General features: G+C 32.5%; 1 protein-coding gene across 1 annotated transcript; it reads left to right on the forward strand.

Annotated features, from left to right (window-relative positions):
- The first annotated feature begins 9,955 nt into the window (after positions 1 to 9,955).
- LOC134258534 (ficolin-1-like) lies at positions 9,956 to 11,331 on the forward strand. Its single transcript, XM_062741097.1, has 3 exons — positions 9,956 to 10,046; positions 10,561 to 10,725; positions 11,126 to 11,331. The coding sequence occupies exons 1-3, from the start codon at positions 9,956 to 9,958 to the stop codon at positions 11,329 to 11,331; spliced, it is 462 nt and encodes a 153-aa protein (XP_062597081.1).
- The last annotated feature ends 2,404 nt before the right edge of the window (positions 11,332 to 13,735 follow it).

A 13,735-nucleotide genomic window follows, 5' to 3' on the forward strand; every position in this document is an offset into this window, starting at 1 on the left:
ACTGGACCACCCTATTCGAGTGGAGTTCATCAGTGTATTCAAAAGCAAAACAGTTTTGCTGATAGAACAGAAGACTTAGTAAAATCAACATTTCCAGATCTTCTATACGACTAATAAGAGGAATGAAATGTCCAACAATTTATAAGTGACGCTTATCTTAAGATTGATTGCCTTAACCTCTGCACTTTGAAACACGTCTTTACCACATATCTTACTATTGACTTTATATTCTAAAAACAATATACGTTGAACAATGACCTCGTCCGAAATTTCTATTTATCATTTAGTCAAATGCTGACTGACGTCTTTTTTTTTCATTCTATTCCTAAATATTATTTTATTTTTATACACTGAATTGACGACGGGTTTTTTCGTTATTTTCTGATCATGACAAGGAGCACACAGCGGGTGTGACGGGTTAGCAACGGATGCTCACTCATCCATGTCACCTGATCCAAATTCTGATGTTTTAAAGGTCCATGTTTGCTCTGCTCATATTCTGAATTGTTTCATGGACTTTTAATCTCAAATACTGTTCGTTATCTCCATATATTTCATGCAAACCTTAGTTGGCGTATGCCAGAACAAGATATGAACAATTTATAAACTACATATTTGTAATTGATAGAGATATTTCGATTTAGCAATGTTTGATTCTTGGCAAAGAATAAAAACTCCCATACCATTTCAGTTTTTAGAAAAAAAAAAAGTCAACTCAATGGTTCAAATATATTTACATTTGTATTTGAAAGGTTTGGGGAAGATAACGGCTAGTTAAGTGTAACATAATTGAAAATGTCTAAATGTTTCCTTTTTCTGAATAGTTACCGGTTCTTGACCACTTTTAATCGTTTTCTGGCTAACACATGCTACGAATCACTTCATTATAGTCTTGTAGTCGACGTGTATTAAATTGGTAACAATTGATGAAGCTTGATGGCAGATATATTGCTCTTGTAAAAGCTCTTTAGAATTTTCATACAACCGCTTTGTCCATTCTCAGGACGATCAGGATCCAGCAATGGTTGGAAGAGTATCGGTATCTTGTTGTTCTCACACCTCCTGTCCGGTGTTTTTGTCATCATTGGAATCAATGCAGTGGAACAGGCGTATTCAGACAAAGCAAAAACAAGGCCGTGGATCGCAATGATGCTATCTGTTCTTCTTAGATTAATATCTCTGATTATTCTCATCGTGTCTGGTTGCAGAAGAAGACTCACAACCGACAGACAACCCCAAATTAAACTAGTGGATCCACCTCTGAAACTCAGAATAATTTTCCTCTAAATATTTGCACTAGCAGTTATGGTACATGTTTCCGTCTATGCTGCTATTTATATAGAATGCGTCGTTTTGTTTTCCTTAACAACAGCTGAAATGATTCTTTCCATGATAAGTAATGCGATTCTATTGCTATTTCTTCTGATTGAGTTGAGTTTTATATCGTATCACCAAAACAAAAAGTTTATAAGAAACTTCCTCGTGAACATTTCAAGTATTTTTATTCTTGTAGCAAACTTCGTTATCTGGTTTAATATTGTTATTAGCAATATTTCTGTTTTTCAACTTGGAAACAACACTGTCCCTAGATATAGCAATGAGTCTTATTGTTTTCGAACATCAACAATACAACATGGATTAGCAGAGCAACTGTCACCTATCTTATTACCAATGAGAATGGAGTTTTGTATTCTTGGCTCAAGTTTTATTATTTCATTTTTGGGTTTCCCATTTCACAATACAACGAATGAATCTAATAGTCAAAGAAATCAAAATTTAAAAGAAACCATCAATTATACCTTAAATCCTCACGAAAGAAAATTGCATCTAATGGGACGAAATATTTGTGTAGCAATATGTGGAGTTTTCATCAATTCACTAATACTTTTTGCAACTGTATTGCTCGTGTTTGCATACAACTGGAAAAGTGATGGTCTTATTCTCCTACTCCAAATTGGCGAGTGTAGTTATCATCTAAACAAAAACTTCAGCTACTCTAGTAGACAATCAAATTTGACCACCAATGAATATATCCTAATTCTAACTTCCGCTGGTATGGTGACTTACTACATGTTTGGATTAGTGACCACTTTTTCAAATCCCTCCACTCCGCTAAAAATGTTTCTTTGCAGTCGTCTTTTTTTTTTGTTTGAGACTTTTCTGCAAACACACCTTTTAATCAAAGTCAGACGCTATCCCACGAATGAAAAACCCTCAATTCTTATTTCCTCTGGAGGAATTATTCTGATGTCGACGAATTTTATTCACTGGTTTCTAAATTCTTATAACCAGCAGATATTTCACAAAGAGTTAGAGCCCGGGCTCGTTGAATGGGAAAGCTGGCTGTATATACAAAATATACTTGTTCCGTTGATCTTATTCTATAGGTTTTACTCTGGTATCAGTGCATACTATTTGTATTATATGTTCAAGCCAAAAGATTGAGAGAATTTATCATTTAACATGTTAAAACAATGTGCAATCTCTACATATTGAGCATAATTCTAGATTGATTTTCACCTTTTTTTGTTTCGATTTGTTTGCTTTGATAGGTGTTAAACTTAAAGAAAGTGAGCATTGCACCAATTCCTACGGTCATTATAATGTCACCGTTTTTTTAATAAGCGGTCACTTTGAATCGGATGTTAACTGACGCTTTCCCTATCAATTGCTTAGGCAATTCAATTTCTTTTTGCAAATATTCGTTCAAAGAGGATGTTGTTCACCTGATCACATCTTCCATATTTCTAGAGAGTAGGTGTTTTGTCATGTTCTGATTTAAAAAAATCTATTATCGACCTGTACCAGGCATTAATGACTATAATCATTTAATAAGCGGTTTTCCACCTAATGTGACACAGATTTCAATTTTATGATCGCATTCAGAGAACATGAAAGAAAACTAATTTAGAAAATCAATAGATAAATTAAATTTTACTTTATGTCTACTAATGACAAAAGGAAGCAATATTCTAATAATACCTTAGTCATAATTCTATTAGTAATGAGTGAGTATTATTTTCATTATGTGATAGAGAGAGTCTGAGCATCAACAAGAAAAGGTTTAAAAATAAGAAAATATGAACAATTTTTCCTTATTTCAACTTGGCAGTCGTTACCTCTAAAATCTAAGATTTTGAGATTTTACAATATAATTGTTTTATGGACTTTGAGATTGAATACTGTTCTAAATCTTTCTTCTAGTCATGAAATTCACTTACTTTGAAATAAGCTTCCGGGTGCCTAAAATGTAATATTTGACTGTTATTAAGAATTAGCACAGGCTTACATTTACAAAAATATAATGAAATATAAAGATAATGATCAGTAATCGAAATCAAAGTCCATTGGAATAACACAAAATTGGAGCAGACACAACACGGACCTCTAAACACGTGAGAGATGGGATCAAGTGCCATGGAGGTGTTAGCATCCGATGCAAGCCGGTCATACCACAGTGTGCTTATTGACCTGATCTAGAAGAAACAGATATACCGTCTACAATTTAGTGTGTAAATAATGGATTATTTAATTGACTTTGCTAGTAGTTTAAAAGAACTGTAGCTCTCCAAAAAGAATAAATTGACAAACCGGAGAGCTACAATGCCAGCCATTTAAAAAAGTGTGTATTTATTGCCCACAAAAAGTGCACTGTTTCTGTACAATAGTTTAAAGAAATGTAGCAAAATATGTGAATGAATCAAAATAAGACCCAACCATAAACGTCATTATTATAAGGACCATAAATTTAGGAAAATTCAACTTATAAGACAACTTCAGATAATATTGATATAAAAGTAAAGGGTGACATAGAGAAATAAACTTGGCGCCAGGATCATGAAACAGACTAGACTTAAGACAAATTTTCAATCGCCTATAAAATGTTTATTATAATTGAATTGATCTGAACAATTGCAAATAACAACATTTTTATAAATCAAAATTGAATCATATTTCAATTATATGATCTGTTTCCTTCTACAAAATTTAAATGCAGCATGAAGATTTTGACTTAAGCTTAAGATGTTTCAGGATCCCGGTCTTGGTCTAGTAAATCGAAAAATTTATTTGAGCGATGAAGAAATTTAGCAAATTAGCAACGTTAATTTTAAATATTTTACAAAGTACACCTACTAAAATGTGCATGAATTATTCATGTTGTGAACAGAAAGCCTTACACTCAGCATATGTGAATCGAATCTAAGAATTGGTGGTGGTACGGCATTTTAGGAAAACTTCAGTTGAAGAAGAAATCGAAGATTTTAGGCTAAACACGTCAAGCTTTTCTTATCTTCCATATTTGGCAAAGTCTGCTGCTTATATAAATAAAATGTGTTCTAAAAATTAATTGAAAGCTATATTTCATATTCAAAGTATGTAGAACAAAAATGCTCAAAACTGTTTTGCGTAATAAAGATACAGAGTGCTAATTTCCTAAATTATAATCTTATAAACATATATTATTATAAACACACACACACACACACACACACACACACACACACACACACACCCTCACGCACACACACACACACACACACACACATATATATATTTTTATTGTTCGTGTCGTTGGTCATTTTTAGTGCTTTATATAAATTTCCATCCGTGACCTTGTATCTACTTGGTAGATCCGACATTTAGGATATACAGTGTTGTTGGCTTTTTAGTGCTTATATATATATATATATATATATATATATATATATATATATATATATATATATATATATATATATATATATATATATATATATATATATATAAAAAAAAACTCAAAACTGTTCTTAGTAAAATATATTTAGGGCTTAATTCATAAAACATAATATTTATTTACATAAACGTGTCTATTTCAATATGTTTTCTCTGCATATCCTTTACCCACAAGCCATATAGTCCCCAAAAATCTTATTTCTTTACAGTTTTAGTAGTTTTACCATTGAGTATTATATGATTTGCATTATTTTAATCAAATATGTTTTAAAAATTGAATTGTTATGAATATTTCTGAGATTAGAGGTACTGAACAATCTTTTTGCAAAAGCTGATGGCTTGCCTTAAAAATGATTGCTTCGTCTCAACTCGTAATATCCAAGTGAATTCAAACTCGAAATAAACGACACCATAAATCTACCACATTCATATTTATACTTTTCTAATTTAATCGTTAATGGCTAAGTAACATACAGTACCGACCGAACACAACCTAACACCAGAGCGAACCCGAAACGGACCCCGGGTTCGCTTCGCAGGTTCGCTCGGGGTCCGTATATGTATACAGTGACATTATGGAGAACATTGATAAAATTCAACTGTACATTCGACGTACATTATAGATTTATAAATATTTCCTTGATTTCGCCGCTATCGGAATTTCGATCCCGAAAAATTTCAAGTTATTTTACTGCGGGCTATTAGGCAATGCATTTATTTTTCATTATTTATAATGTGAAACAAAAACAGAAGAGGAAGAAGAGGGTGTCGAATTGATTTTCAATGTATCGAATGGTGTACAAGTGAAACTGACGAAAGCATTTAAGCAAATTAACTTTCAAATTTATGCGCTATATAGTACTTAATTAAATTTATTATTTTTTCATGCTTTGCTAAATCGTAGTTCAAATGTTTGACAAACACCGAATTATGATATCTATAAATTAACCTTTTGTACACTTGATATATATACATTTCATTTATAATATTTACACCTTGGAAGATCGTAATATATATTTAGTGGACGCTTTTAAAAAATATATTTAATCATATCTTGATAACGCTCAGAATTATGGAGCGAGTTTGATTTTAATCAGAATGAAAAAAATAAAATTACAAATAGTAATTGTTTTCTGGATAGAAATGTAATAATATACCTCCTACTTCACTTTCACACGTTACTGAAATTTTAAATTATTTGAAACAAAAATACAGGAAAAATTAAGACAAAAAATCTTAACTGTAAACTCTCATCATTAAACTAGATTTTAATAATAAAGCCTGATAATTTTTTTTTTGTTACATTCTATGAGTCGTCCTCCAAATTCTGTACTCGAACTGTTTTCTATACGCCTGAAGCAGCTTTTTTTACAATAATATACAGAACGACATACTTGCACAGTGAATTTTTTCATAATAAATTAAGAAGATCAATAATTTTCATTTGAATTTTGATAAATTTGAAGGAACATGCAAATTGAAACAATGGAAATAGAATAATTGAATAACGGGCATGTACATGAACTTATACAATTTGTCAAAGATCATTTATTTTTCTTTTCTTATTTTTCAAAGTTAAAATTGAAATGCCAATTATTTTCTCCTTTTTTTTCTTTTACGCATTGACTGATAGACTCATTATTTACCCAATTTACATGTTTATATCAAATTTTATAAATTGACTGGTTCTGGTATTAAAGAAACTAAAGAAAAGAAATAGGTAAATATTCATGTAACATGTACGACTCCAATAAGATGACCATCCTTTGTAAATAAAAATGAAATCTTCTTGTACGTATCAATTACCTTTTATTTTAAGTGTGTTAAGTACAAAACATACGGACAAACTCCTAATGTAATAGCAAAGGACGCTGTCACAGTAGACCGCCGATATGTGATATTCTATTAGTTGAATGATGGTGAGAATATTGTCCGTAACTTACTAATAAATCTTCAGAAGATCGCATGAGGGTGCCAATTGGTTCTTCGACCGTTTATGGAGACTACAGAATGTGTATCAATAAAATTCCTAAATTTAAGTCGGACTCATCCAACTTCATTTTAAGCAAAGATAAAACGTGACGCCGTTTTAGACACATTGACGTTATAATCCATGCGCCGGAAGGTGATACAATACATGGCATAAAATCTCATAATTTGTTTAGTTATGCATATATTTATCTGAAAGAACTATATGCGGTATTAACCAACATTTGCCCCCCAAAATCAAACTTTGATGGAGTAATATTTAATTAAGTCCTTAAACAGGGGAGTATATGCTGACTTCAAAGCACTGAATAATTTCATAAGTAATGACGTCATATGTACGTAATGACGTCACAAATATGACGTAAATTTCAGTTTTTTATGAATTTTGCAGAAAAATGTACATATTTCGTCGATATTTTAAATAAAAGTCACCGAGCGCATGTGTGTTCAGGATAAATATTTTGATATAATGTGTAGAATGATAATATCAATGAAATATGTCAATATTGTTCCTGAACACACATGCGCTCTATAAATTTTAAAGCTTAAATTGTTGAAATTTTGTCCATTTTGTCCTCTTTCTGAAAAAGGATATAAAATCGGACTAGTTTGTGACGTCATAAAAACAGAAATTGTGAATACACTGCTCTGGAACTATAATATTTTCTGTTAACTTATATTTCTCGTACAATTTATTGAATTCAGCACATTTCAGGAAGTTTTCAAAATTTGACTTTTGTGGGGGCAAACATATGCAATATACCGCATATAGTTCTTTGCTATGTATATTATTAAATGCGTACTAATAATAGTGAAAATTTCAGAACACAGTGATGTTTATTTTTCACACTAGACAACTTGTCCACGATTTTACGGGACAACCCTCGTACATCCTTTAAATGTACACTGTCGTTTGGTAATAAATCAACACAGCTGTTCTGGCTGTTTTAGTAGTCTAGGGTACCTACATCTATTTTCCATTGATTTCGTCATAGTATGACTTAACAGTGCTTCGAAACCAATTACAAATGTTTATTTAACAAATGTATAAATAATAGACTTCTCCCAATGTCTCATAAAATCACAGTTCTATCAAACCATATGAATTTAATAACAAAAGAGATTATTAATAAATTTGATAATATTTTTATCCAAATATGTCTTATGCATATATTACGTAGATATAACTTTTCAACACTATATCCCCAACGATGAATTAGTCCAAGCTTAATGACACCACAGGTAATTGCTTTTGAAACAACAAATTATACAAGAGTAAAATGATGGACATGTTTCAGGATAACAACGTTTACAGACAAATTTATGGAAATGATGAAAGTAAAACCATGAAGAAAATAAAAAATCTAATTCATGGATCCCTATGCCCATGCGTAACAGAAAAAGGAGTAGGACTATTTTTTTCAATTTCGACTTCCGCGAAAGCCAATTTTATGGACGTCCTAAAGTGCACAAATTCGCTATAATAAAGGAGGCAATCAAAAATCAAAATAAGGAGTAAATCATCTGTCCAGATCCAGTAGACCTGAGTTTTAGACCGATAGTTGTAGGACCTAATGCACCTACACAGAGTCCCAGTTAAATACTGGATATTCTCTTGACCTCTCTGAAAAAATGTAACTAGCTAGTTAGGGATGATCTGGATTTTCATAACTACCTCCCAAATCATATTAACGAAGATGTAAAATTGACAACCTTTGATGTTTTGAGGTAATACACTAATATACCAACATATTAAGGAATATAAGCAGTGAAGTTTTGGATGAATAATCATCTGGATATGATCAACATCAAATTTTAGTCGGACGGTATTTAAGAAGGATCAAAATAAGTACTTAATAACAATACTTTTGCATTTGCCGAAAACCATTACATCCAAACTAAAGGCACAGAGACTGGTACCATTGAAGGTAGCGCCAACAAATGCAACACTCATTTTAGGATACCTTGAAACGTTACTTAAAAGTAAACTTATCAAAGTTTGTGGAGAAGAATTTGATAGGGGCAAACTGGAAAATATTTCTGAACGATTGCTTCATTATTTGGCTCGGCGATGTGAATAAATTAAAACAATTTCAAACATTTAATGGGTTAAACTCTAATATCCAATTCAGTGTAGAGATGAATGACGAAAAATTACCATTTCTTTATGTGTTGATGGAGAAAAAGAACACCAGGATAACTACAGATATATGATACACTTCAGTATTTATGCTTCGTTCATGTCATCCAAACCATTCCAAGAGAGCGATACTCTATTACCTGGCAAGAAGAGTTTGCACGATAGAAAGTGATGAAAACACAAGGGCTTTATGACTAGAGGAATTAAAAACTTTCCATGTAAAACGTAAATACCCTATACGGCTAGTGGATGATGGTATAAAAAAGGCTAAGTTTTATGAAAGAATACGACTACTTACGACACGTGACAACTGCAGGGAAAAGCAAATAATACCTTTTGCTCATACCCATAATCCACGTAATGAAAGCCTAACACCAATCGTAAAACAATTAAGGAGGATACTAGAGGAGGATGAAGACACAAACGAAATGTTCAATTTATAAATATCAAACGCCAGGCAAAAAACATAAAAAGTATTCTTTGCACATCTAATTTAAAGGAAAATAACTGTTCCGTAACAAATTTCAATGACCCGAGATGCGGTACCTGCGACTGTATTTTGAAGGGAACCAGCCACGATTTCTAGGGCCAAAATTTTACTGTCAGTGCTGACATGTCCTGCGAAACTAAGAACCTAATTCAGGGATGTAACAAATTTTACATAAAAGAAACTAGGACCACATTGAGAGCTCGGATAAGAGTCCACAAACAGCATATAAACATCTGGAATATGGACAGATTAAATTTAGTGAACATTTAGATATATGCAGTAAGAAACAATTTACCGTTTTCCCGTTCTATAAGATGCTGTCTGGAAACCAAATTCAAAGAAGAGAAAAAACACTTAATTACTACTTTAACACCAAAGCTTAATAACATTGTATTGTTTGACTTTCCCGTAATAATCCAGGGAAAATTACGTCATAGAGACGTAGAACATTTAAAAACTTGATTGTAAAGCATCTGAAAATGTTGAATTATTTTCCTTGATTTATCATATTCATGAAAATAGTGTTTTACATGATTTCTTGTAAATCGGGGGTCTATTTACACTGATATTTTGAATTAAGAAAAAACCCACTCCTATAAACTCAAATTTAAGATTTCATTGCAATGTTGATGGTTGATGCTGCAATGCCACGCCGTAACAAAAATGAACGCAACAGGGATAACGATGAAGATAACAGGAGCTACGCAAAAGGAAGTTAAGTTGCAACTGCATTTAGTGTACATCAGTAGGCTTTGCAGCGGTTAAACATACATCTCTACCAGCTAGGAACACATATGACAGATCAAAAAAATGGCCGTCCACAGGTTACCACACCCAGAGAGAACCTTCAGATTTAGATCTGTTGCATAAATTGTTGCTATAATTGCTGGTTGAAAAAATCAGCATAAAAGTACATAAATTGTTCTCAAGAAACTGAGAGGAACTGGTAATCGTCCACGACATCCGTACTTTGGAAATCCACTAGCACTGAGACATTGCAAAGGACATATGGATTGGTTAAGACGATATGCCACTAGAATTTGGGGGTGATGAAAATGACACCAACTTAACTGAATTTGCAGCGTAGGACATGTTTGAATTGTATCACAACACACTCTCATATCACTTTAAGAAATAATCTGTAAACTGAAAACTTAAATAATCATGTTTGATCTGATCTGAATATGCATTTCCTTTTGTTGAGTATATATACCGGTGTATAATATAGGGAATGACGCAATCCACACCTTAACGAGGGATAAAAACCAGATACTCCGAGTTGATCTCCAGAGTTTTAGTGGAGAACAGGCCTATGCTATGTATTCTGCATTTTACATCGGAGATGAAGCCAATAAATATATATTGACAGTATCTGGATACAACGGAACCGCGGGTAAGTAGTGGAACCCTTCAATGTAGTGAGAGTAAAGTATTGTACATACTGACAATATATGGACATGATGAGGCACAAATACATAACCTGCATCCGTTAATTATCTTAAGGAATCTTAAGATCTTACGAAATCACAAATAGGTGGATTATGAATTTGAGATAAACATAATTATACAACATATATGCACCTGCACACCGATCATATTTGAGAGATAACATGATATGGTTTGATATATTAAAGCTATTTTTCCTTGCCATAATGCGAAAAAGAGTTCAGATGATGACTCATTACATTGTTCAACATTTACATAAAACCTTGACATTTTGAAAACAACATTGGTGATCCCTGTCATATGATAAATGTTTAGTAGACTAAACTGTTATCTATGCTCATTTACAGTAGACAGCTTGGGTTATCACAGTTGTATGAAGTTCACGACGAAAGATTGGGATAATGACATGTATAGTGGTAGCTGTGCTATAAATAACCATGGAGGGTGGTGGTTCAGAGCATGTCATCCCGCAAACCTTAACGGACAGTACGCCCAGTCAGCTGTGTCTGCTTGGCATTACATAGTATGGCAGCACTGTAAAGGAACCGAATAATTAAAGCAGACTGTAATGATGATAAGAAACAAAAACCAGAGCTAATGTATCATCAATCCTGAAATGTTTTTTCTAAAAAATGAATTTATACTTAATGTGGACTAGCTGTTGCTGAGTTCTATCTTTTTCCATCAATCAGAGGGTAACCATGATTTTGAATGAATGTTTCTCGATGAATCAAATCAAAGTTATTTAGATGAAAGTAAAATATTGTTGGGTACGAGCATATACCCTATTGGCATGGTCATAATGACATGTGGGAGCATGACCTCTTGGGTTGCATTTGTAACACAATGAGCGTATAAATTATGTCTAATTGATATATTAATTTGTACAGTACATTTATCTATCTTTTAATATTGCGTCATTAATTATAATTGATTTATCAGTGTGTAGAACGACGGTCAATAATATTCTAATTACGAACTTGTTTACAAACTCTGGGAGATTCGATACAATATGAGTGATATGAGTTCGTCTTCATTTGACGGACAATTAGTTTTTACGATTTGTTTTCTCGAACATTGACACTTTCCAATCAGACCTTCTGCAGAGCTGCAGCAATCAAGTTAACTGAAGAATGTCCAAGATACACAATATTTAATGTAAACAGTGGACATTGCCGTATCCCATAAGGACATGTGAGCCACTTTAGTGAGGGGCGGACTATATTACATGTAATATTGATGAAATGACACTCCGATGTAGTAATTGCTATTACCATATACATGATCCCTTGATGCAGCTTCTTGTACATAAGACGTGCGCACTGCATATCAATAACTTTTAACATCTTAGCTCCCAGACGGACCATGAGAGCTTTTACCATCCTAGTTCCGAGACGAACTATGACAGCTTTCTGATGCAATTACTAGGTGATCTTTCACCATCTTGGCTCCGAGATCTTTGTAACTGAACTTTTCATGTACCATTGTTTTTTTTTTTTTTGTTTGTTTTTTTTTTTTTTTTTTGCCTTTGCTGTGACTTTATAATAAAACTTTAAACTTACAAAAGTCTTCTTAATCCAAACACATTAGCTAATTGTGTTATACATTTATGACCGAGGCAATCGGATATATACACAGTATCAGCATTTTTCTATATTTTTTTTTATTATTTTATTATTATGCTTATTATTAAGCATTATATATTTTATTTTATATATGTGGGGAAGGGGGCAAACCAGCCTTTCAATAAACATTTTCAAAAGTAAATGCTCTGTTTGGAAAAAGTTGGGGGCAGCCCTGACAGTATAAGCAACATTTTCTTATCTATATTTTGAGAGAATGAATATTGGACATTCGTGTACATTTTAATGACATAAAAATTTCATGCTATTGGTTACTATGCTTTACCTTCACATTTCATCGTATGGATAATTTGGATATTTGAAATGTCTTCATCTCATACTGATATATCACAAATCCCTTTTGCAGGGAATGTTTAGCCCTCTAGTACTTCATCCCATCTCTGATGTTTATAGTGTTCCCTGTCTGCTATGCTCCAGATTTATTTAAGAAAAGAAGCTTATTTCGGCTTATGTTATACGGTATAACATAACATGAGGCAGTTTACGCTTTATTAACCGCAAAGGAATTTATAAAAAAAAAAGCGTAAACTGTCCCAATTTATGTTATATCGTATAACAAATGTTTAAATAAGCTTCATTCTTTATCATTCAATTTCAGTGTAGACAGTGAGACATTTTTTTCCTCTGTAAAAGGCTTCATATTTAGTATATTTTAAAGTAACGTCAAACGGAGTAATACGTTTTTGACGTTACTCATTGTAACATAGGCAAGTTATGTTATACAAAATGGATAACATCTTTTACCCAATCAATTGACGTGTTACAAACAAAATTAAATTAAATGGTTTCAAATGACCTTTAAGATTGATAACTATTCGTTTTCCTAATATTCTATATATAAATCTTAAATCTGGAAATTCTCAAATAAATACTTAATAGGTGGCTTCAAAATCATATTTTTATATTGATCGTTTGCCTTCATTTACGTGGTTTTTGTTTTAGATTTGGTTTAAAATCATGCCAATCGTTCATTATTTCTTGAAAACATTTAATGACTTTTTAAAATAAAAACTATAACATAATTGCACGTGTTGGTAAAATAAGTGTACATTTAAATTCTGTTATTTATTCCAAAAATAATACAATTATAACCAGAATTTAAGTTAAGCGTTTTCGACTGCTAGGATAGTTTCCATCCCGAAAATGATGTTCTTCCTGCAGCATCGCTACGAATAGCGCCAGCATTCCATGACTCATGTGTTCTTACAAAGACATCATCACCTGCGTTGACTTGTATCACGACAATTCCTGTTCCCTCGAAGTCTGAACCTGAGGCGGCGTGTGTGTGAAGTATTCCGAGTTCATCAGTATTCA

This window comes from Saccostrea cucullata, unplaced genomic scaffold, assembly GCF_032062105.1.
Source record: "Saccostrea cucullata isolate Sc308-1 unplaced genomic scaffold, CSIRO_AGI_Scuc_v1 ctg16151, whole genome shotgun sequence".
NCBI lineage: Eukaryota > Metazoa > Mollusca > Bivalvia > Ostreida > Ostreidae > Saccostrea > Saccostrea cuccullata.